The 24,061-nt window shown below is 49.6% G+C and overlaps 1 protein-coding gene across 1 annotated transcript in view; it reads right to left on the reverse strand.

The window, feature by feature from the left end:
* Window positions 1-24,061, reverse strand: part of SLC24A3 (solute carrier family 24 member 3) — a 435,205-nt gene that overhangs the window by 144,238 nt on the left and 266,906 nt on the right. Inside the window, exon 3 of the mRNA XM_055430518.2 lies at window positions 22,874-22,950. Coding sequence (XP_055286493.2) covers window positions 22,874-22,950 — 77 coding nt within the window. The remainder of the gene's footprint in view (window positions 1-22,873; window positions 22,951-24,061) is intronic.

Raw genomic sequence — 24,061 nt, forward strand, 5'->3', positions numbered from 1 at the left:
TAGTTGCTCCATGGCACGTGGCATCCTCCCAGACAAGGGACTGAGCCCACGTCTCCTGCACTGGCAGGTGGATTCTTCACCACTGAGCCACCAGGGAAGCCCTCATTTGATTCTTTAAGGCCATGTGGCCAGCGTCATTGTTTAACAGACGAGACTGCAGGACATTAGTAACTCTAATGGGTCATTCTGTGACTAGGAGGCGGTCTGGCTTTGACCTTCACTCTCGCTCCACAGACCTTGGCTGAGATACCAGATCAACTGCCCAACTGATGCCGAGTGTTCATGGCTCTTCTCCCCCACAAGTCTGTGACCTCAGGTGCCTTTCACTTCCCTCCTATCCCCCGTTCCCCATTAATCAATAGTCATCCCTTGGGTGGAGTCAGAAGTGGAGAGATGGGGTCAGTGTTGAGAAGCAATGCCCTTCAACATTCTTTCCTCTTTCCTTCTCCCTCAGGCACAGCCTGAGACGGCTCAGTTCTCTAAAACCGGCAGGACCAGAGTGTCCACCACCGCACAGCTACATCCTGAGACTTTTCTATCATTCTCAGTTTGGGATGCTGCCCTGTTTCTGGAGTGACTATCCTGCCATAAACGTGGATGGAAACAGAAGTGGGCCCCCAGACTCAGACTTTCTCCAAACGCTAATGTTCATCTTGCAGTCACATGAAACAGCCACCATGAGACAGCAGGGAAAATCCTATCTTTGCAGCTTCAAAACCAAAACAGGGCAGATTTCCCCTGGCAGCACGGGTCCTGACTTCCAGTCAGTTTACCTGAAGCAGGAAAACCTGCCCTTTAGTTTGCATTCTCAGTAAGAGGAAAACAGGAAGGTTAGTCTGCAAAAACATGCGTGTGTGCTAAGTTGCTTCTGTCGCATCCTATTCTTTGATACCCCATGGACTGTAGCCCGCCAGGCTCCTTTGTCCATGGGGATTCTCCAGGCAAGAATACTGGATTGGGTTACTATGCCTCCTCCAGGGGATATTCCCAACCCAGGGATCAAACCTGAGTCTCTTAGGTAGGCACTGGCAGGTGGGTTCTTTACCACCAGCGCCACCTGGGAAGCCCTGCAAAAACATGACCAGCCCCTTATTCTGATCCCCTGATTCCGAGTAATAAGTGGTTACACATTTACATATATTCAGTACCTGATAAACACATAGACGCACCATCTGCCAGCTTCACGTATTCCAGGGTTTCTATATAGGTGGGAGTGCAATTTCACCTGGGCCTCAGCATTCATTACCCAGCTCAGGCGTATCTGCTCTGGGTGTTGCCTCTCAACACTGACTCTGTCTCTCCCCTTCGGACACCCCCATCCAGCCCAACTATAGGTCCTCCAAATCGGTTGGTTGACTTGATAATGTTTTGACAGGTGGGAACCCTTGGAATCTCATTGGGAGTTGCCATTGGTTTGGATCCCACAGGCTTGCTTGCTAAAGTCCCAACTGGTAAGCACATCCCCCACCCCTTTTATTTTAAAGATGTCATATTTTCTTATATTTCAGGTAAGCTTTTCATATTTTAATAAGGACATTCTGGAAACAATTCTGAGTTCCTTAGAAATGACTTTGATGACGAATGAGACCTTGCATCCTAAGACTGATTCTGACATGCCAGGGGTCTGTGATTCCAGCAAATGGGGAAGGGGCTAGATTTCTGCCTCCTTGGAGTCCACCTCCATATCCTCTTCCTTCAGGATATCCTAACCAGGGATAGCACAAAGTAAACAGTGATACTTGTGAACGAACAGTTTACATTGACTTAGGAAGGAAGCTGGAAAGGAAGGAAGGAAGGACGGAAGACGTCTGGGTGGATAAGGAGCCCCATTCCCGAGAGCACAAAATGTGTGTGGATGGAGCAGGGTCAGGGCAGCCTGAGCACTGTCTAGAGACTTCTCCCAGGGCACTGCCACTGTCATCACTAGCACTACTGTTAAACCTTTCACAAATGTCATTCTGCTCTGTCTGAAAAGTTTCCACCATGGGTTTAGCCTAAAAGGAAGGTTTAAGCAAAATATGTTCATTCTAAAGGGAGATTAAAAGTAAAAAACTGCTTTTAAATCAGAACACAGGAGCTGAATGTATGAGGTTTGTTAAACTAGCCAGCTTTCAAGTCTTCACCAGTTCACATTCTTACTGTGCGTGGTTTTTCAGGGTAATCCTGTAAGAAGCGGGAGAGGGGGATGGGAGAGTACTAAATTATCTGTAGTTTTTAATTACTTCAGTGTTTATACATTTCAATACATGTAAAGTGACATTGCTATTGACATAGATTTTCTCTTTATTAACACCTGTCATTGATCTTTGTGACTGTGACAGGTGAGTTAGGACTACACTGAAGGAAAGGAAGATCGGAGATGTTCTGCTTTTTCCTCTCAGTTTCCTTTCCCACACATTTCTGAAAATAATTTTGGAAATAAAGCAAATCAAATGCAAATGCTCCCCCATTCCTATGGCACAGAATGTCAGGAAATCCGCTTCGCCAGTCTTTGTGCAATATTAACCTCCCACACATAACACATGGGAAGTTTATTCCTCACTGGCACAAGCTTCCTCCCTTCCACACTGTTTGGAATGTACAAATGTGGAGGAGTTGGTGTTACCGGCCTCTGAGAACCTTCTGGTTTCACATTTCTGTAAAGGAACAGCTTTTGTGTTTTCAAGGCAGATTAAAGAATCAATTTGCATTTTAAATGGGCACTGTGGAAGAGAGAATTGTGTGGAGGGCTTCAGGTGGTTTCTGGGTGGCGCAGGTTGTGCCAGGGCAAGACACTCGCTGGGAGCAGCGAGTCCCCCGCGCCCCTCCTCCTGGCAGGAGGGCCCGCCACTTAGAAGGCGGGCTGTGGAGTCTGGGAGACTGGTTTGAATTCTGAACATGTTCCCTGTGACCTTGGATGGGCTACCTGTCCTCCCTGAGCCTTAGTTTCTTCATCTGTAAATTGGAGCAGATTATAGCAAGTAAGTATGTGGTGTTTACTTGTGTCTGTGTTATGAGTACTGATGTCTGTCAACCACCGGAATGGAAAGATCAGTTCAGGGTCTGTACCCACACTGTGACCCTAACAGCTGTGCCCTTGGCAACTTGAAGTCCCGGAGGAAAAGTGTGAGTGGCAGACTTAGCAAGCTCTTGGGCTGTTGGTGTGAAGAGCACATTCACCCAGCAAAGCTCCAGTGTGGGCTTCCACCCCAGGCTGCTGCCCAGGGCTGCAGACGGTGGAACGCAGCCTCTATGCTCAGGCTGCCATCTCACCAGTGATTCAGGGATTCTGATTTATGTTTTCTTTGTTATTGGAATGGACATGTTTTAACTGAACAGCTTGGTTAATTTTGACACCAGAATGTACTTATGGCATCAGTAGAGAACTTGACCAGTACCTCACAAGCCCCCTCAGAGTCACTAAAGCCTAAAATGAACCATTATCCTGACTTGTATCTGTTTTTCTACTTTAATATACGTAGAGTCACACAATCCACACTCTGTGTGTCAGACTCAGTATCCTGTGCGTGAGGGTCAACCACCCTGTTGCACGCAGCTGTAGAGCACTGTAGGTCATTACCCTGGCTGTGAAGTCTTCCACTGTGTGACGTGAGTGCCATTTACTTATTCCTTGAACTACTGCCGGGGCTGTGGCTATTACAAATGGTGCTTCCATGGACATTCTAGTACTTCTGTTTTGTACATAATATACATTTCTGTTGATACCTAGAAGTGGGATTGCTGGGTCACAGAGCAATTCCACGTTGCTGTTCAGCTTCTGTCTTTACTACCAAAAAGCTTTACAAAGTGATTTCATTAATGTATAATTCTACCAATAGCAGATGGGAGTCCCAGTTACTCCACATCTTTGGTAACATTTGGGATTTTCAGTCTCTCACTTTAGCGAGTCTGTGTCTCTCTGAGGTGCATCTAGAAGGATGCCCTGGCAAGAAGCTTCTTTGGGAACCATCTTCAGGGTCTGCTCTCTTTCTGAATAAAGTCTCTATTCCTGGCCCCAACAACTCATCTCGGTATATTAGCATGTTGTGCATACGAGCTTGGTAACCACTGTTAGTCACTCAATCGTGTCCGACTCTTTGCAACCCCATGGACTGTAGCCTACCAGGCTCCTCTGTCCATGAGATTTACCAGTCAAGAATACTGGAGTAGGTTGCCATTTCCTTTCTCTAGGGGAGCTTCATGACCCAGGGATCGAACCCAGGTCTCCTGTATTGCAGGCAGACTCTTTACCATCTGAGCTACCAGGGAATCCCTCTGGTAACCACAGTGCGCATGGAAATACTGTTGACTTTCCACGCTCCACTGATGGAGAGGACCACGTACACAGACAGTCCCGAATGCAGTCAGGCTTGGCTCTTGAAGGGGTCTTGGTACTAGCACAGGAACGCAGGTATCTTCACCTTTCAGGAAATCCAAAGTGCTTGAAAGAAAATGCCGGTCTCACCTGGTCCTCTCCTGTCTGCCCCTGCTCCCTGCCTCCTCTTGAGAAAGGCCGGCATCATCTCTCTCTTAATAGCCAACACTCAGTGAGGACTTGGTGAAGCCGTGACTAGGCAGTGTTTTTATATATATCTTCCATTATCCTCACAGCATCCTCAAGATGTAGGTAATATCACCTTCTTGTCTTCGAGGAGGAAAAACTCACCTCGGGAAGGCCATGTAACAAGTACAGAGCCGTGCCATAGGCCTGGGGGAGGTAGAATTCCAGCACAGGCCTTCTGCTGCCCACCCACCTGGCGCTGTGCAGTCCTGCCCCTGACAACCGACACAAGCGTGTCCTGAAATCAGAGGTCTCGCTGCACTGAAGCGGGTGGTCCACACTGCTCCACTGCAGAACAGGAGAGCGATGCTGACATAGCCCAGCCTTCAGTGGTCGGGCTCCATCAAGTCACCACAAACACCGAGTAGTGAAGACTGACCCCTTCCTCCTGGAGGAGTAGAGGGTCAGGCTCCTGTGAGGCTCAGGGCACAACATTTTCATCAAAGGATCAACCCAGAATCTTGTTTTACGTGCGTTTCTCTTTAAAAACACCTTCCTTAACATATACCCTTGAGTTGTTAGCATTGAACTCATGACCGACACCAGTGTCTCTGGTGCCTGAATGAAGCTCATCTAACACGTGTATTAATATTTTCTCCATCAGGCACACTCCAGGCTTCATGCACAGGAACCCTAGACCACACTTCAGCATTGTGCTCGGAGGCAAATGTAAACAGCAACCTCATCCTCATCCCCTCCCCAAAGCACAAAAATACAGAGTGTGGCACAATGTGGGCTGAATGGGATGCTTGTTGACAGTTGCCTCACTCAGCCTCAGCTGAGAACATGCACGTGCAAATATTGCTTTGGGGGCTGCAAATAAATTTTAGCAAGTAGGCAAATCTGCAAATGCAAAATTTGTGAATAATGAGATCAACTGTGTATTTGTTGGTTGATTGATCTAGGGTAAGAATCTTCTTTATTAAGTGCTATATGCTTGAGCAAACAGTGATCTCAAGTAAAGCACTGAACTAAGCAAAGTGATGGCCATGCCTTCACACTGCTACAGATCACCAAGAGAAAACTTTCTTCCAAAGACCGCAGAGATCACTGGGAATAGCTGTGCAGTGTCTGCACTGCACAATCCTTTCAGCTGAGGGGAGGCAGCCTAGTCTGGGCTGCTCCACCCAGGAAGGGGTACCATTTTGTCATTTATCCAGAAGTACCATGTGTATCAGTGGTAGCCTCTCAAAGTGCTTCCTGAATGATTTTCTACCAACTTCCCTGGAAACCTATGAGGTCAGCAGGGACAGGTAGCCACGTGCTTTCCTGTTGGCAATCAAGTGACTTGTCCTAGGATATTCTAAGAGTCACTCTTCCAATGCATGTGGTCCTTTCAAAGCTGACAAACCAAGGGGTCCTCTGGACGGTGCTCACCAGTGTAGTGTTCCCTGTAGCCAATGGGATGGACCAGTGGAGGGCCAAGGCTGCCTGCCACCTGCCAGCTCAACTATTTGCTCCATTTGGGGGTTCACTCTTGATGCTGCCATGCCTTCCACATGACTGGAGAAGCATAGGGTGGTGACAGCAAATGGCTGAGGCCAGCACATGATAAAGTCTCTAGCTGATCAATTTCCATCCAGGCCTAGGATGACATAAAGATCTGCCCACAGGTGACCAAAGCCCAGTGTTTCCCACAGAGCTCGGTCATTTTTACATAGGTCTACAGATTATATGCAGAGTACATCATGAGGAACGCTGGGCTGGAAGAAGCACAAGCTGGAATCAAGATTGCCAGGAGAAATATCAATAACCTCAGATATGCAGATGACACTACCCTTATGGCAGAAAGTGAAGAGGAACTCAAAAGCCTCTTGATGACAGTGAAAGAGGAGAGTGAAAAGGTTGGCTTGAAGCTCAACATTCAGAAAACAAAGATCATGGCATCTGGTCCCATCACTTCATGGGAAATAGATGGAAAAACAGTGGAAACAGTGTCAGACTTTATATTTTTGGGCTCCAAAATCACTGTGGATGCTGATTGCAGCCATGAAATTAAAAGACGCTTGCTCCTTGGAAGGAAAGTTATGACCAACCTAGACAGCATATTAAAAAGCAGAGACATTACTTTGCCAACCAAGGTCCGTCTAGTCAAGGCAATGGTTTTTCCCGTGGTCATGTATGGATGTGAGAGTTGGACTGTGAAGAAAGCTGATCGCCGAAGAATCGATGCTTTTGAACTGTGGTGTTGGAGAAGACTCTTGAGAGTCCCTTATACTGCAAGGAGATCCAACCAGTCCATTCTAAAGGAGATCAATCCTGGGTGTTCATTGGAGGGACTGATGCTAAAGCTGAAACTGCAATACTTTGGCCACCTCATGCGACGAGTTGACTCACTGGAAAAGACTCTGATGCTGGGAAAGGTTGGGGGCGGGAGGAGAAGGGGACGACAGAGAATGAGATGGCTGGATGGCATCACCGACTCTGTGGACATGAGCTTGAGTGTACTCCGGGAGTTGGTGATGGACAGGGAGGCCTGGCGTGCTGTGATTCATGGGGTCGCGGAGAGTCGGACACAACTGAGTGACTGAACTGAACTGAACTGACAGATTCTGAGCAAAGTGTCTAACAGGACATGGGCAAAGCTGAACCCCAAACTCCAAGTGACCCCCCTATCCTGCCTGCCTGGTGATTGCTGCTCCCTCCTCCCATGATACCAGCATCCCTGCTGACATCCTACTGCTGCCTGCACAGACACCATGGAAATGCGCGGGGAGCGGCCCTGAATAAGGGAAACATAGCTCTGGGAGCTGCCTTATGAATTCAAGGGTCTGTGTACAGACATAGCTCTCTGTCCTGCCACCCCTTGGAATTTAGGTAGTTAAGATAGTTAATCTTTAAGAAGCACCCTTTTGCCTTGAATGCACAAATGACACATATGGGATTTATTATGACTGCCCAGAGGAAAAACAGACCATCTTGGTATGACTCAAAATAACATGTGAAGCCTTGGGATTGATGTACTCTAGACATTATCTCTTACGAGAAAACACCTGTGGCAGTAGAAAGTTTCTTGTAGCATAAGTATAAATATGCCTGTGAGAAATAAAGTGGTATCGCTTGCTTGCTTGTCTCATTGCAGCAGCGATCCTCTCAACCCCATCTTTTGTCTGTCTTTTTTTTTCTTAGCCGTCGTAGCCGCGCTCTGTGCCCAGTTAGCTGTTGCCGGCGGGCCCGGCAGAGATGCATCCACCCCAGGCCTCCTCCTCTTTCTGCCATCCCTTCTCAGAGTCGTGCAGCTCATGTTAACCTCCCCCTTTCAGAGATGCTCCTGAAGCACCTCTGGGTGTGCCCCACCCCATTTTGCTGCAGCAACATAAAGAACTGAACTTTGTCCTGGAGTGACTATGGGAGCATTTCTGGTTGTCTCTGATTCGTGTGCTCTCGTGCCTGAGAATCCTATTTTTTTGGTAGAGAAAAGTTGAGACTCGCCTCTTGTGGGGCATGGAGAAGTGGATTCTAGGGTGGTTTTGGTCGTGTATAATCTCAATTAGCTGGCCCTCCATGTCCTGACACCCCAAACAAACAAGCCATCTAGGTCCAAAACCCTTTTTCTTTGTTCCAAACACACAGATTCAATAAGAATGCCAGCCTTGTTCTCCCAATCAAATCACCTCTCCAAAGACACTCCTGCCTAGAAATGTGGAGCCTCCACTTTCTGGAGCTCATTTCTCCTTGGCTGAGGATCCAGGGGAACTGTTTGGTGAATTGTCTTTACCAACAGGATATGGCAGAGGTGATTCCATGCCAGTGGGGAGCTTAGGGCAGCTTCTATCTCATGGGACACTTCTAGCTGTCATGTGACCCCAGCTGATAGTTAGTCATCTGCCCAAAGACAGGCACCTGGCTGCTGACAACTGATGAGAGACACATAGGGAAGCCTAGCCAAGACTGGAAGATCCACCTGGGTAAGCCCTGCCCAAATTGTTGACCCATAGAACCATAGTTAAATAGGTGATTGCTTGTATAAGTTACTAAAACGGAGGTTCCTCTGTTACACAGCAGAAGGTTACTGATGCAATTTCATTCCTTTAGTGCTAAGATCATTAATGGGCCCTGAAGGTGGTTAGTCATCATTACTCAAAGTAGGACTTTAGCAAACTTTAAAGTACTTGTGAAAGGAGAATTCTGTGATCAGCTCTGAAAAACCATACTATTATACTTCCCATATGTAGATTCACGGCCCAAATTTGCATATTAAAAGTTTGTGAGAAACCCTGAATTTAGCACATAGTCAGACAATAACTTAGCATTTCTGTTCCCGATCAGTAAAAGAACCTTGATTTCCAACCTGAAGACCACAGATCCTCTGAGAAGCCCAAGTGATTGTATTGGAGTCAGGTGTCAACCCGGAGATGGTGGCAGGTGGTCGTGACACCTCTCCAATGGCAACCAGGTGTCCCCATGCTATGGAATAGATGGGGGTATCCCTACTCTTGGCTCCTGACCACCTGGAGGCTTCCTTGTACCTGCTGGGACTGCGGGACAGGCCACCAAGAGGGCACATGAAGCAGACTCCAGAAAGAACTGAAACAAGACAAGTGCTGCCTCCAGAAGGTGGACGAGCTGCCTGGAAGTCGTAGCCAAAATCCTCTGTTTACAGAAAATGGCACTTTGTAAATACCAAGCTGTGCTATTTATGTAGCTGTTTCTCATCAATATATGTGGGAATTTTGTAATTATCACGAGTGCTCTTCAAAGGCTTCCGGAATTGCAGACAAATGAGGGTCACAGATAGAGTCAGCTGAGCCCCGCAAACCCTGTGCCCCTGGCTCCTGCTCTTTCACGTGGCTTGGCTGCTAGTGCAAGAGCAAAGGGCAGGGCAGGGCCAGGCCAGAGCTGTGACCAGGGTCTGGCCAGATGGCCCCTCTCCTTACGGCATGGATGGGGGAGTAATGTGGGCAGAAACAAGGCACTCAGGGATCTGGACATGGAGGGATGTGAAGCCATTCCAACAATGACCAGCCCAGCCTGGTGCTGGACACAAGGCTGGTGACACTGCCCTGCAGCATGGCCACAGTCCCCGAGTCCACCCCACAACCCGGGCGGCCTCTGACAGCTTAAGAACTGGGAGGTTTCTAGAGCTGTGCCCAGAAAAAAGGCTTTGAAAACTATCAAATACTGTGCCTACTGACCATGTCTGGAGTCACTTCCAAAGTCATCACTCACATCGTTGCCATGGAAGGAGACTTCCCTCCCCATCACCCCCCAACTCAAGAGCCCTGCACCTGGTTCCAACCCCAGCTGTCAATCCTGCCCTCTGTGCCCTGGGCAAGTTGCCTGATCTCTTTGTGCCTCAGTTTCCTCACCTGCAAAAAGAGGAAAATAATTCCTGCATCCTAGGTGTTATGTCATGGGACCCTCTCAGAGTCTTAGTGACCCATCTGCAAAGTGGGAACAAGATCGGCTCCCGCAGGAGAAGCCGATGAACACGCAGCTCTGAGTGTCTTATCCTTCATTTCTGTGCCATGTTCTCAGCGCGAGTCTTACATTTGTCAGCCCCCTGGAGGCTCCCACCCTGCATTGCTCACTGACAAATCTCTCCATCAATATGTCTTCATTTGATTGAAGCTGAGGTAATTATGCAACACTGGTCGAAACATGGTGTCAGCAATTTGCTTCTTTGGGCTGTTTGCTCTACCAAACCTCAGTTTGTTCGTTTATCTAAAATGGGAGAATTAAGGTGGAAGGTGAGAGGGAGAGGCTGGCACGCTCCTCCCGCTGTGGGAGACCCACAGGCAATGTCTGTCCCCCACCCCAAGCCTGTACCCTCATGGCCTGGAGTGGACCAGCTGGACGCACAGTTTGTGCAGCATGTGTGCACACAAGCCCTGGTGCTCTCTGCCACTCTCCCTTGTCAGCATCTTAATGGGAGAAAAGAAATTCCTATCTACTTTGTTGGTTGCTTTTCTGAGCTTCTGCGATATTCCGGATGCACTTGGACCAGTGCCAGGTACACTGGTGGCTAAAAAAAATGACACGAGGTATCAGGGGCCTGTTACCCTGTGATTGATCTTCAGCTGAGCAATGAACACTGGGGGACCTTTCTGCTTGGCTCCCACCCTGATGCCCTGGAGTCATGCACAAATGATGGATTATAGCGCATGGACCACTGGCAAACTGAAGCTGGAGTTTTCTAGCATCTGGCCCTTTGCCATGAATATTATTTGGGGGCAGTGGTGGCTCTTGACTCTCTACAGGAGTCCTGTTCCATCTATGGAGCAGCTGCCCACTTTTGTTCTGTCCACACTGGTCATGTGACTTGATCTAACCCTAGGGGACATGGAAAAGAGCCTGTTCTCTTGTGATAAGAAGGCACAGAGCCTCGGAGAGTGCCTGTCTGTACCCAAGCTCAGAGCTCAAGTTCCCAACCCCAACCTGCTGAGTTTCACTTAGGCAATATTGATACTCCTGTGTGTTTCCAGGCAGCACAGGCTCATCAGAAGGGGCTGAGTCCCAGGAAATTGGACAGTGTCATGGCTGACCAGAGACGAGAGTCCTTTTGTCTTTTACTGCACCAATTATGGCTCTTGGAATTGGACTGGACCTTGAGAATTTTTTTTTCATTTAAAGGTGAAGAGGCCAAAATATGAGAAAGGCTAGTGACTTTCTCAAGGTCGTAGAGCTGGACAGTGGTAGTCCTGGGACAGACTGGCCCACCACCACTGAGTCATCCTGTAATCAACACAATAGTGACATCCTCACCAGCCACACTCTTTCTCCTTTGGTGAATAGTGCCATCGCCCATTTGTCCCAAAGACAAACAGAGGGAGACCCTCTGCACTCAGTTGGTTAGAGGACATTCAAAGCAGCACAGCTTTCCTGCCAGTGTTCAGACTCTATCTTGTTATTAGAAAGAACACAACGGGAAACATTCCAGTCTCTGCCACATCTCACAGTGCAGGACACCCCTTCCCCTCCCTTCCCACGCTGTGTCTCCGTGCCAACACCATCACTAACCATACAGAAACGAATACACTCACAGAAGAGCTTTTCCCTTCCTATCAGTTTTTATTTCTTTAAAAACGGCAAGGATCAGCTAACTTTATAAGGGATGACACAGTAAATCATCTCGTTAGTCATCCTGAGTTCTTTCCAGTTTGAACAGACTTCTCTCTGAACTGACTTGTCTATTTACTATAGCAAGGGAGACAAGAGGATTCACTTTTTGCCATTTTTGGTATAGAAAAATCTGGTTCCTTTGCCAGCAAAGAGTGGAGCAAAACGTTCAGGCGGTGGCTAGTTATGGAGTGTTCACACGTGAGAACCAAGGCATGTGTAAAAACTGCACAGGGCAGCGGGACAGAGGGTCGATGTGGAATCAGAGGAAAGGGTGCACCCAGGTACCCCAGGTGGGATGAGCTTGAAATGACTGAGGAACACGAGGAAGGTCTGTGGGGTGGGAGTGTCCTGGGGGTGGGGAGAGTAGGACATGGATGTGGAGAGGTGGGCAGACCCAGAACATGCAGCCCAGTCCCCACATATATCATTAAAGGACTGCCTGGACCGCTGTGTGGGATGTGGACATGATGGGGGATCCTGGTCCAGGGGAGGGGGATGGCAGGCTGGACAATGGCCATGCCGGTGGGGATGGAGAGGAGATGGGGATGAAGACACAGTTTGGAGGTGGAAAGGCCAGGACGAGCTGATGGGGGTGGGGTAGGAGGGAAGGAAGCCAAAGCTGATTCTTAAGATTCCAGCCTGAGCAATTCAATGGACGGTTTCTGAGATGGCCAACATAAGGGGCAAGAGAGTTTGTTGTCTTTTAAAAACCCATGGCTCCATTTCAAATGATATTCCAACTTCATATCAATCTACACTCCCTCTTCAATGGAGTGCTGAGTTGCCAAGGGAGAAATTAAACACACTCACACATACACACACACACACTCCTTTATCCAGAATCCCACTTTAAGTAATTGTGCCAAAGACGGTGAAACATCTTTCCTATTGCCTTTTAAAAGAGGGTTATGGTGTCCATAGATAAGCATCTGTGTGCGTCATGTGCACTCAGATGGGTGTGCGCATGAGCCTGGGGATAACATTGCCCTCTGGGACTCGCCCTCTGCAGAGGAGAGTAATAGGTCTTGCCTCAAGCCAACCCTGTAAAACAGAAAAGCAATGAAGTCAGAAGGAGCTGGGCCTGTCTCCAGGAGAGGATGAGAGGGCCAGCACAAGCCAAAGCTGCTGGTCCCATCACAGTTTCAGATACTGAAAACCACTCTGCTAACTGCGCTCATCCCTCTAGTTCACAGCACTGAAGAAAAGACAGCTTTAACAAGTTCAAGAGGAGAAAAAGTAGATCCTCAGGCTTCTACCTTTGTATGTAAAATGAGACCCATCAAAGCACTAATAATACAGCTGACAAGACAGACTCCATGTTCACCTTTGGAATCCACTCCCAGGCAGGGAGAGGGCCTTGTATTCTGAGAATGCATCACAAGAGTCCATGAAGAGCATCCCCAGCCACGGGCCAAGGATGAGGCCACACGTGGACCTAATTTGCATTCTTGCTTTGTCATTTCCAGGCAAAAAAGCCTTTCATCAAGAAATCTATTTGCAAACAGCTCCTCGTATTCTTGGGAGTAAGATGAAGCAAGCCTTAGGAAACAAGACTTTCTGAGAGGGGGTCACAGGTGTCCCAGGAGTGGAGGACACACCCACTGGATTAGGAGTTGGGTAAATGGGTGCCCTCTTGGTCACCTGGCTGACAGTGAGAGGCAAGTTCAAAAGCTGACAGTTTATTTCAAATATCCCCTAAACCAGCTCTTTGGGATCTGGTTCTAAATTCCCCAATGAAAGAGGGGCCCCTTATTGAAAGGGCAAGTTATCTTTGGGGTTCACTTTCACACATTGGAGAAGGAAATGGCAACCCACTCCAGTGTTCTCGCCTGGAGAATCCCAGGGACGGGGGAGCCTGGTGGGCTGCCGTCTATGGGGTCACACAGAGTCGGACACGACTGAAGTCACTTAGCAGCACTTAGCAGCAGCAAGATTCCTTAAGTGTGAGAATAAGAGAGGAGGAGTGATGGGAACAGTTCTGGAAACTCTTCAGGAGCCTCTGAAGAGGGTGAGAAGCTCTCGGGATCTCAGGGAAGTGGAGGTGGGGGGAGATGTGGCAAAAGAATCCTGGCTCCTTCCTCACTGTGGCCCCCCAGGTTGAATGGGCTTAGCCAAAGCTACACCCCAAAACCCCACCTCTGCCCACTCCTTAACTGAGAACACATTTGGGTGGATTTCATACTCAGGCACCAGCTCCAGCTGCTGAAATAACATCTCAGCAGACAGAGGCCAATGCTTCAGGGAAAGAACACTGTGATTGTCACCAATGACGTGTTTGTTCAGATGCTACATGTTGGAGCACATGTTCAGAAAGGACTCTGAGTCCTTGTGAAATTGGGAAACAGACACAGCTCTGTAGGGGCTACAGACATAGTTCCCTGTGATTGCTCTATGTCTGTAGGGGCTACAGACATAGCTCCCTGGGGCTCTGCAAAGCCCAAGCTACCTAGCAGCACCAACACTGTGGAGACAAGGCGAGTAACTGGAGTCGGTGGTTTCAGAGGAAAGACACTGTAAAATTATAGTCAGTACAGAGTATTGTTCACATTGGGACTGTTGGCAATGTCATCTCAGAGGAACACATAAATTAAGTTTGCCTTGTAGGTAACAAAATAAAGAAAAATAAAATAAAGTGGGGGTGAGTGGACCGATAATAATAAATTACTATCAATAATGACAAACTATTGATAGATAAATAACATGAAGAGAAGCATACAGTAGGCTGCAGGTGTCCGGTCCTGATAGGTAAATATTTGGTATCTAAGCAATGTGCCTGCTCTCTCCCATCACCAGTTGGGGCTTATCATTAGATCAAAGGTAACACTGTCTGCTCCAAGCTCATTCTCTAAGCTTCTCTCTATTGCACTGGGTTCAGGATATGAACCAAAGAGATAGTAGATGAACACATGCAGCGTCTGTCCAGAAGGGGCTGGATTCTCATAATTTTGCATCTTCTATAGCCTCATGGGAGAAGGCAATGGCAAGCTACTCCAGTACTATTGCCTAGAAAATCCCATGAATGGAGGAGCCTAGTGGGCTGCAGTCCGTGGGGTCGCTAAGGGTCGGACACGACTGAGCAACTTCACTTTCACTTTTCACTTTCACACATTGGAGAAGGAAATGGCAACCCACTCCAGTGTTCTTGCCTGGAGAATCCCAGGGACGGGGGAGCCTGGTGGGCTTCCATCATGGGGCCACATAGAGTCGGACACGACTAAAGTGACTTAGCAGCAGCAGCAGCAGCATAGCCTCATGGGTTTTAGAGAGAGAACAGATGTGCATAATAATAATAATGGTTGTTGTTTACTCAGTTTGTGTGTGACTGTTTGTTGACCCCATGGACTATAATCCACCAAGCTCCTCTGTCCATGGGATTCTCCAGGTAAGAATACTGGAGTGGGTTGCCATTTTCACCTCTGGGGATCTTCCTGACTCAGTGATCAAACCTGCATCCCCTGCATTGGCAGGCAGATTCTTCACTGCTGAGCCATGAGGGAACTCCAATAATAATGGTTCCGTTCCGTTCCGTTGCTCAGTCGTGTCCGACTCTTTGCGACCCCGTGGACTGTAGCCTACCAGGCTTCTCCGTCCATGGGATTCTCCAGGCAAGAATACTGGAGTGGGTTACCATTTCCTTCTCCAGGGGATCTTCCCGGCCCAGGGATCGAACTCGGATCTCCGGGTCTCCCGCGTTGGAGGCAGACGCTTTAACCTCTGAGCCACCTGGGAAGCCCAATAATAATGGTAGAGTCCATTCTAAAGGAGATCAATCCTGGGTGTTCATTGGAGGGACTGATGCTAAAGCTGAAACTCCAATACTTTGGCCACCTCATGCGACGAGTTGACTCACTGGAAAAGACTCTGATGCTGGGAAAGGTTGGGGGCGGGAGAAGAAGGGGACGACGGAGAATGAGATGGCTGGATGGCATCACCGACTCTGTGGACATGAGTTTGAGTGTACTCCGGGAGTTGGTGATGGACAGGGAGGCCTGGCGTGCTGTGATTCATGGGGTCGCGGAGAGTCGGACACGACTGAGCGACTGAACTGAACTGAACTGAACTGAATATCTATTCAGGCTTTGCTCTAAAAGCAGAACTAGACTCCAGGATTCTAGTGCAAGTCTTTTAGCTGGGAGGGGCGAGTCTCAGGAAGTGACCCCTCCCATCCAGAAAAGAGCAGGAAAATAGATCAGGAAGATGGGCTGCTGGATGGGCTGCTGATCCAGGTGTGTTATCCATAAGATGCTGAACAGGCACCTGCTGGGGCACCTGAGGGAAACAGGGCTGAATGTGTTTCCATGCGCACATCTGAGGCAGAAGGGAACCAAGGTATTTATCCATCAACCCCTCTCTGACTAAGGGCTACTTCTCGGGGCTGATGATTTCCTGGCACTTCTGGGCTGCCCTGCATTCTGGTAGAATGGGCTCTGGGGATCAGCAAAAGCCTGGGGTCATGGGAGCTGGGAACTGGGGTTCAGGCAGGCACACCAAGCTGTAAATACTAAGTGGGTACAGGGGGGCCTTACCCCAGCAGCACCAGATACTCTACCAAGAACTCTGCCCACATGCCTTCATATGTTCCTGAAAGCAGCCAGATTCACCTCCATAACTGACAGGGAAGCTGAGGCTTGACCAGGCAAAGCAGATCGTCAATGGCTATGCGCCTAATCAATGGAAAAGCCAGGCCCGACACTCAGGTGGGTTTCACTCAGGTGGGTTTCACTCAAAGGGTACGCTCTAAACTACCACCAGGCTTTATATCCAGCTTGAGGTCCTGGGGAACCAGCCACTGGCCAACCTGTGTGTAGCCTGTAGGGCCTGATGGTCAGACTGGCCATCTGAACTGGGTCTCAGGCAAGGAACGGAGTGAGTAACTTAAGATCTTTCGAAACATAATTTACCCTCTTTGTGCTAATCCTCTCTGGACACCAGTTTTAGCTTTGTGTTGACACTGACAAATTAAGGACATGCTCAGCACTTTTGCAAAAGTAAACAGGAAATTCCACAAACTCTTCTAATCATTTTTCTCTTCCAGAGTGAAATCCCTTAACTAAACATGTCTGCCTGGCCAGATAGTTGTTGCCAGGACCTTGCTGACCAGATCCTGTGGGTACCCTTATACGTCGAAACCCCTGTGGCAGTTCCTCTCTAAGGACCCTGGCCTTGGAGCTATAGAAAGGCCTCTGGGCACCCCTGTCCTGGTGTTCATGAGGATGGGGCCGGCTCCCAGTGGGTCTGACTCTGGTCCTTTGTGGTGGGCTAAACACAGGGCTTCCCTGGTGGCTCAGAGGTTAAAGCGTCTGCCTCCAATGAGGGAGACCCGGGTTCGATCCCTGGGTCGGGAAGATCCCCTGGAGAAGGAAACGGTAACCCACTCCAGTATTCTTGCCTGGAGAATCCCATGGACGGAGAAGCCTGGTAGGCTACAGTCCATGGGGTCGCAAAGAGTCGGACACGACTGAGCGACGGAACGGAACGGAAAAGCACAGGTGAGCCACTCTTAGAGAGATGCAGGGTGGGGAGAAGGTGAGGACCAAAACACCTAACATTTCTTGAGCATCTACTCTGCACTCCCACTTTATAGATGTGGAAATTGAGGCCAGGAGTTCTGTGACTTGTTCCAGAGCCCCTAGCACTTTGGTGATACACAAGCTCTCCTACTCCTAATCTGGGTATCCTTCTTTCTCATCAAACATCTCATCTTTGTTTATTGTCTAGCTCAGGGAACTATAGTCAACATCTTATAATAACCTATAAGGGAAAATAATTTGAAAAATAATATATATGTATATGTAAAACTGGATCACTTTGCTGTGCACCTGAAATATTGTAAGTCAACTATACTTCAATAAAAATATATATTAAGAAAAAAATCCCCCCCAAAAAATCCCATCTTGGTAGCCTGGTGGCCTATAAGTGCCTTCTATGCATCCAGTGTGTGAGTTGCTAAACCCAGGCCATCGCTCAGAATGCCAGGGTAAAGGAGTAGCACCTCTTTCCTAGAGACCTTTTTTCCCGGCTGCCTCTGTTTTGTGATTTTGAGTTGACAATGCAAGCAAAAGGAGGGATGATGCTCAATTAGCATCTCTAGGTCTTCTAGGGGAACCCCTTGCCATGCATGGATGCTCAGCCGCTCAGTTGTGTCCAACTCTTTGCAACCCTATATGGACTGTTCCCCTGCCTACGGGATTTTCTAGGCAAGAATTCTAGAGTGGGTTTCCATTTCCTCCCGAGGCTACTTAGATTTATATTAATGAAAATAAAATTTAAAATCAAACTAACCTCTCAGTCAGACTAACCAAGTTTCAAGCTCACATGGCCAGCAGCTCCCTTACAGGACCAAGCAGAGAAGGGAACAACTTCATCAGCATTAGAAGGTTTGATGAGATAGCACTGTTCTATAGACTTAGAGTTCAGTCTCAGAGCAAAAAAGGAAAGGAATGACCTTGGAGAGACAAAAATCACCCCCGGGGCTAAGGTGGTGCTTTGATGTACAAAGCTGCCTCTCCAAGTAGGGGTAGGGGCAAGAAGGTCCCCCTCTTCATCCAACTGGCACCTTGGCCCCTCCGACCACTGAGAACTGGCTTGTGCATCAATTCGTTTATTCTTTGGCTCTTAACAAAAGCACTCTGAGCCCCAGGGAGGGGAGAGGATCCAAGGACACCATTCCTTAAGATATTATAATTAAACAGATGACTGGAAGCAGCCAAGGCCCCAGGGAAAAGATACCCTTCCAGTAAGGCTCCTTCCAGAGCCCCTCCCCCAGGACTGAAAGGGGACTAGAGCCTGGAGGAGGCAAGGAGAGGAGGGGAGTGCTCCCCACCTGGGATGGGCTCTCCCCGTTCTTCAGGAACACGTCAAAATTAGCCTTCACCCTGCTCCACGTGGGGGGTAAAATTGGAGTTGGAATTCAGGCTGCAAAGCCAAGACTTCCTTTGGGATCTGTCCACCTCCTATGTTTCAATCACACCGACTGAAGAAGACCTAACTGAGGGTATCCTGATCAACATTAGAACAGACTGTGAAGCAAGTTCTCAGACAAGTGTTTTTTCCTGGGGATATTCACTGTTGATAGAAGTTTGCAGATGATGGATTTCCACTCTACCAGGAGCTTCCCAGGTGGCTCAGTGGGTAAAGAACCTGCCTGCAATGCAGGAGATATGGGTTCAATTCCTGGGTTGGGTAGATCTCCTGGAGGAGGGCATGGCAATCCACTCCAGTATTCTTGCCCAGACAAGAATCCCATGAACAGAAACACCTGGCAGGCTACAGTTGCAGTCATACATGACTGAGCACAGCACAGCACAAGGAACCCTTAGGTAAAGAAAGTAGGAAGGAATCTTTGTCTAGTGGAATCTCAGGCCTGAAAGTTTCTGACAGCCACAAAACCCGGGAAGAACCAAGGTAAAATTAAAGTCACAGTGTGGGGAAAGTTTTACCAGAAATGGCTGCTTGATTTCCACAAAGCTCACACAAAGGAGGGAAATATAAAAAAAAAAAGAAAGGCAAGCTTGGACAGGGAGTCAGAGCACCTGTGACCACGGGCCAGCACCAGGCCAAGGGCAGGGACTGTGCGGAAAGCCTCCCATGAAAAGCAAACTCATGATGTCTGTGTGCGACGGGGTGTGTGAGCTTAGCTGTGAAGCTTAATTAGGTTTCAGGACATGTGCTAAAAGGCCTGGGTGCTCTGGTGAAGATCCCAAATCACTGCCAGCTGGTCCTTGGGGTCCTTTCTCTGGGGCGGCCTGGGTGACAGGACACAGCTCTGGGACCCTCCCGAAGAGGGCCTGCCACCCCTCACTGGAGGAGGCCAGATGACGTAAACACCCATTTACGATGCCCTGAGGGGTTTTCGTCAGGGTACCTGGGACCCCTAGCCACATGGCCCTGAGCCGTCCTCCGGCCTTCCTGGACCTCTGTGCCCTGGCAGGGGAGAAGAGTGCTCTGGGTTGCCTCTGGCCATGCCTGACCCTATTCCCCAGGCAAGGAGGGACCATTTCCAAGCCAGTGCCTGAGTCACCTCCTGGGGCCTCCCACCCTCCAGACCATAGTTTCCACTCCCTCCAGATCCCGAACTCCAGGGTCTACATCTTCCGTCGCAGGTTTCTGCTTCCTGCCTGGAACCCGCTTCCCTCTTCTTTGGAAAATGCCTGCCCACTCTTCAAACCCACTCCATGGCTGGAGCCGTTATTTCACTCCTCCTGCCCTGGGGGGGACCACGGCCACACTCACATGCAGCGAGAGCCATCCAGGGGGGATCTGCCTCCAATACAGTGGGCTCCTGCAGAACAATACAGTAAGCTGAGACCAGACTGCTGGAAGGGTCCAGCCCGGTGCCACCATCCTTCAGGGGCTCAGAGATGCTTCCCAGGAGGCTGAGAGCAGGACTCTGTATGTAGCTCCTACACCTCTGACTCATGCCTTTAACTGCTTCCCACTGGTTAGCCCTGGCAGACTTTCCTACACCCAACAATGTAATCTGACAATTTTTGAGCTCCAGGTGTGCTGGGTGCCATGGTGAGTGGAGCTTGTCCCAGTGCTGAACAAGTTGGGACTGAGTAGCTTTTGTTTTGTGATGTGCCAGACACTACAAGAGGGTTTCCTGTGAGGCTCATGTGACCCTGCTGTGGGGGGTGGGGTGGGTTATATTTCTGAGGTTGGACAATATAAACTTGTTCCCTGACCCTGAGGAGGCCACCAGCAGGCGCAGCCTGGCTAGATGCAGCAGAGGGGCTCCTCCTCCCCCAAGCCTGGGACCCCTGCCCTGCATCACCTGCCTGCGTGTGGATCTCCCAGGCAGCAGGTTGGGCTTCTCCACTGGGGTCTCCTCCATCTGAGAGGCAGGTTGGGGAGGAAGCCTGAGTGGACCTTGGCCACAGACACGGGCTGTTTGGGTGGAGAATTCTGGAATTCCGAGTGCAGAAGCATGATCTTCAAAGGGTGAACACTGACTTTCGGCCCTAGACTCCTTGCCCTGTGGTTTCCACAATGCAGGGCCCAGGGCAGGGGCAGTGGGATAAGACACCAGTAATGACAAAGTGTGAGGCTGCAGGCTCATACACACTCCTCTAGGCAAATGGGGAAAAAAGTACCTTTAAACAAAGGCTGGAATTATCCTGCTTTGTCTATTTAGCTTTCATGCCTACCTGGGAACTCACTGTCTCAGATGGCAGAGGCCTTACGGGACCCTTGGCTCATGAAGGACAAGGCAACGCACCCTCCTCTGCCTTCAGCTGGGTTCAGAGGATCCCAGGGTGGAGGGAAGTGGAGGAGGGAGGAAGGGCCCTGCCTTGGGCTGCAACAACACCCCTTGGGAGACGGAAGCTTGTGCTGTTTGGACTGAGAGTGGAAACCTCATCTCTCAGCTATCAAGGCATCAGGGCGCTGAGGCAGCCGGGAGTCCCGGGTCTGATGCAGTGCCTGGGTCTTCTCAGCCTAGCAACAGGGAAGACTCTCTGGTGCTGGGGTGGCAGCTGGCATCCATAGTAACTGTTCTGTGCCCATGACTCTCCTGACAGGCAGGAGGGCTGCAGAGGCTGCTTTATCATTTGGGGCCCCTTGAGTCTTTTTTTAAGTGGATAGTTTAGAGGGGTTGGGATAAGTGGGGAAAGACTTGTAGAATTGACAGCTTTCATCAGGAAAGGAGTCATGCTTAGGCAGCTTATGGGGCCAGAGGGTAAATATTTTGCCAGAAGTCACACACAAAGCAAGGACAGCAGAACTGGGCTCTATCCAACATCTGGTCTGACTCCAGAGCCCGTGGGTGTGGATGGAAAAATAAGGTCTCTGTCCCCTCCCCTGAGTTATGGTGGGCTTCTGACTGTAATACTCGTGTGACTTCAGAGGATGTGCCACTCAGGCCATGCGCTTCCTCCTTGTCACCACAACCCTCGCTCTGCAAGCCCTGGGCTGCCACCTGGAGCCATGCTGGAGGGGCCACACAGAGGTGCTCCAGTTGACAGTCCCAGCTGAGCTAGTCCTCCGGGCACTGCAGCCCAGACACCAGACATGGGAGTGGACTAGCCTTCTTCAAGGGGTCCTCCAGCAGCAGTGGCTCCAGTCCCAGCCATCAGCATCACCACCAGCCATCTAAATCTCCCAGCCTGGGCCCTGGATCCTAGGGTGCAGCACCCACCTCTGTGCCCTTTCTGAACTATTGATCCCTGGAACTGGTAAGTGACAGGATGTAGTTACTTGATATGCCACCCAATTCAGAGAATGTTTCAGAGCAATAAATAACCAGAATGGAATCAGGAGTACCCAGGTGGAGCTCGTGCCATGGAGACGGGAAAGAGCACTGATGTGTCTAGTGGAGAATGTGCCCTGAGTCTTACTAGTTCTGCAGCTACTTCTTCAAGACTGTGTCACTCCTGCATCCGCCACCCCCCCGAAACTCTCTGGATGGGGACAAGGAAAATCAAAAGCCTTCCATCCACTGGGGCTGTGGATGAAGTGCTAGGCCAGGGGTGGAGATTAAGAGCCAGAACACATTTTCATGTACCACCTACCATGTGCCAGACACTGTCCCACCACACGACAGGAAGAGGGCTCGGAGGAAGCCACATGCAAAACTACATCCCTGTTCTCATCCCAGCTGTGCATAAAACTATATCCCTGTGGGAGAGAAGGTGACGAGCAAGAAGCAAGAAACGAGATAATATTATATCACAGGGTACTCGGCACTGCAGAGAAAAGTCAAGCCACGTGAAGACAGGCAGTTAACAGAGGCAGGTTGGGGAAGGATGGACTCCCAAGGAAGGTGGCATTTCAGAAGAGAGAGCCCCCACTCTGTTTGACCTCAGAGCCCACGCCCTGGCCATGGGTATCGGGGAAAGAAAGCGTCCATGTAGCCCCTAGCGTACACACCTGTGGCTATTTTGGCCTCTTAAAGACAGTACCTTTGGATATATACTACCACATATAAGACAAATGAGAAGAATTGGCTGTAAAGCACAAGGAACTATACTTGATATCTTGTAATAACAACCTAGAAGGGAAGAGGACCTGAAAAATAATATATATGTACACACACACACACACACACATATAATTGAATCACTTTTCTGTACACCCAAAACATTGTACATCAACTACGCTTTGACAAAAAACACTTTTTACAAAGCACGTTTGTTGATCACCTGTTTGGGGCTCACAGACCCCACATCAGGTGTGTGAACAGGAAGGGAAACCCTTCCCCTCCCTCACCCCACAACCCCCCACTTCCAGGCTCTCTCTCGGGCCCTGCGGCCAGGCCATCAGCAGGGTACTTACACAAAGCACGTGAAGGACCACCGCCCCCTGTCTTCGGTCCTCGTTGGTGAAGATGTCATTGGGGAACTCGTGCAGGGCTGCGGGATGGAGAGAGAAGAACAGCTCAGTACACACAGGTGACAATATTTCAGAACAGGAAGCCTTCAGAGCACTGCCTTACTTAGTCTACCATGAACTTGGATGAAGAAAAATGACATTTGCAAGTTCAAAGTTCACAAATCTGTAACTGGGAACTTGGTGATTCCTCCTGATAAGAATAGAGGCAACAAATCTCAGTCGTGTTAGAAACACACAGGGCTGTGACCCCAGTGGACACGCTCAGGATCCACGGTCCTGCCATCTGCCTGGCTCCAGCTCACCCTCTTCAACATGGGGGTGCCGTGGAGTTCACCACCTGTGACCAAGGTTCATGAAGGCACCTGGGAACCACTACTGTGAAGGTCTGTGTTCTAACACCCTGACAACTTCATTCCAGCGCATCAGTTTCCTTCTGCAGCATCACACATGTCCCTGCAAATACTGAAACGTTTCCCCAAGCAGAGGTCTGCAGACTTCAAGGATTATCTGGGGCCCATGGCACGTGCAGGGTTAAGTCCTTGCTCTGAACTGTCTGTCTGGTCCTCTTTTCCTTGTCCTGCACTTGCCCTGGCCGGGGGCTGCCCGGCCTCTTATACTCCCTCCTCCTGCCTCCTACTTCTATACCACATTGCCCTCTGCTTCCCAGGAAGTCCAATGCAGAGCAGAACACAGAAGAAAGGCTCTTTTCTGCCCACTTTCTAAACCCAGGACACGGATGGCTGCCGTGCGGCAAAGATAAGAAGGAACCCTGCAGGGCAGGCCTGTCTCTCAACCCTCTGGCCCAGGTTTCCCAGCACTGTCTGCCCCCAACCCGGAGGCGCTTGAATCTAGCCAAACCTGCACCCCACTCCATGGTCCTGAAAACAACAGGCATCACCCAGAGCTGCATTGCTCCCTCCTGATGTGCCCTGGGGATGGGCTGGCCATGGTGGGTAGAGACAGAGGTTCTGACGGAAGGACAACTGCACAGGTTTGGGCAGAATTCACAGCAGCATATACAGTGACCTCTGCTCCCAGCCAGCTGGTACCTACCCACCCTGTACTTGATACCCGCTATGCCTCTGACCCTCCCAGAAAGCTGTTGCTTCTGGACTGTAGACGAGGAAGCCA

This window comes from Moschus berezovskii, chromosome 15, assembly GCF_049115385.1.
Source record: "Moschus berezovskii isolate FMDL1 chromosome 15, NW_MosBer_1.0, whole genome shotgun sequence".
In the NCBI taxonomy this organism is placed as follows: Eukaryota; Metazoa; Chordata; class Mammalia; order Artiodactyla; family Moschidae; genus Moschus; species Moschus berezovskii.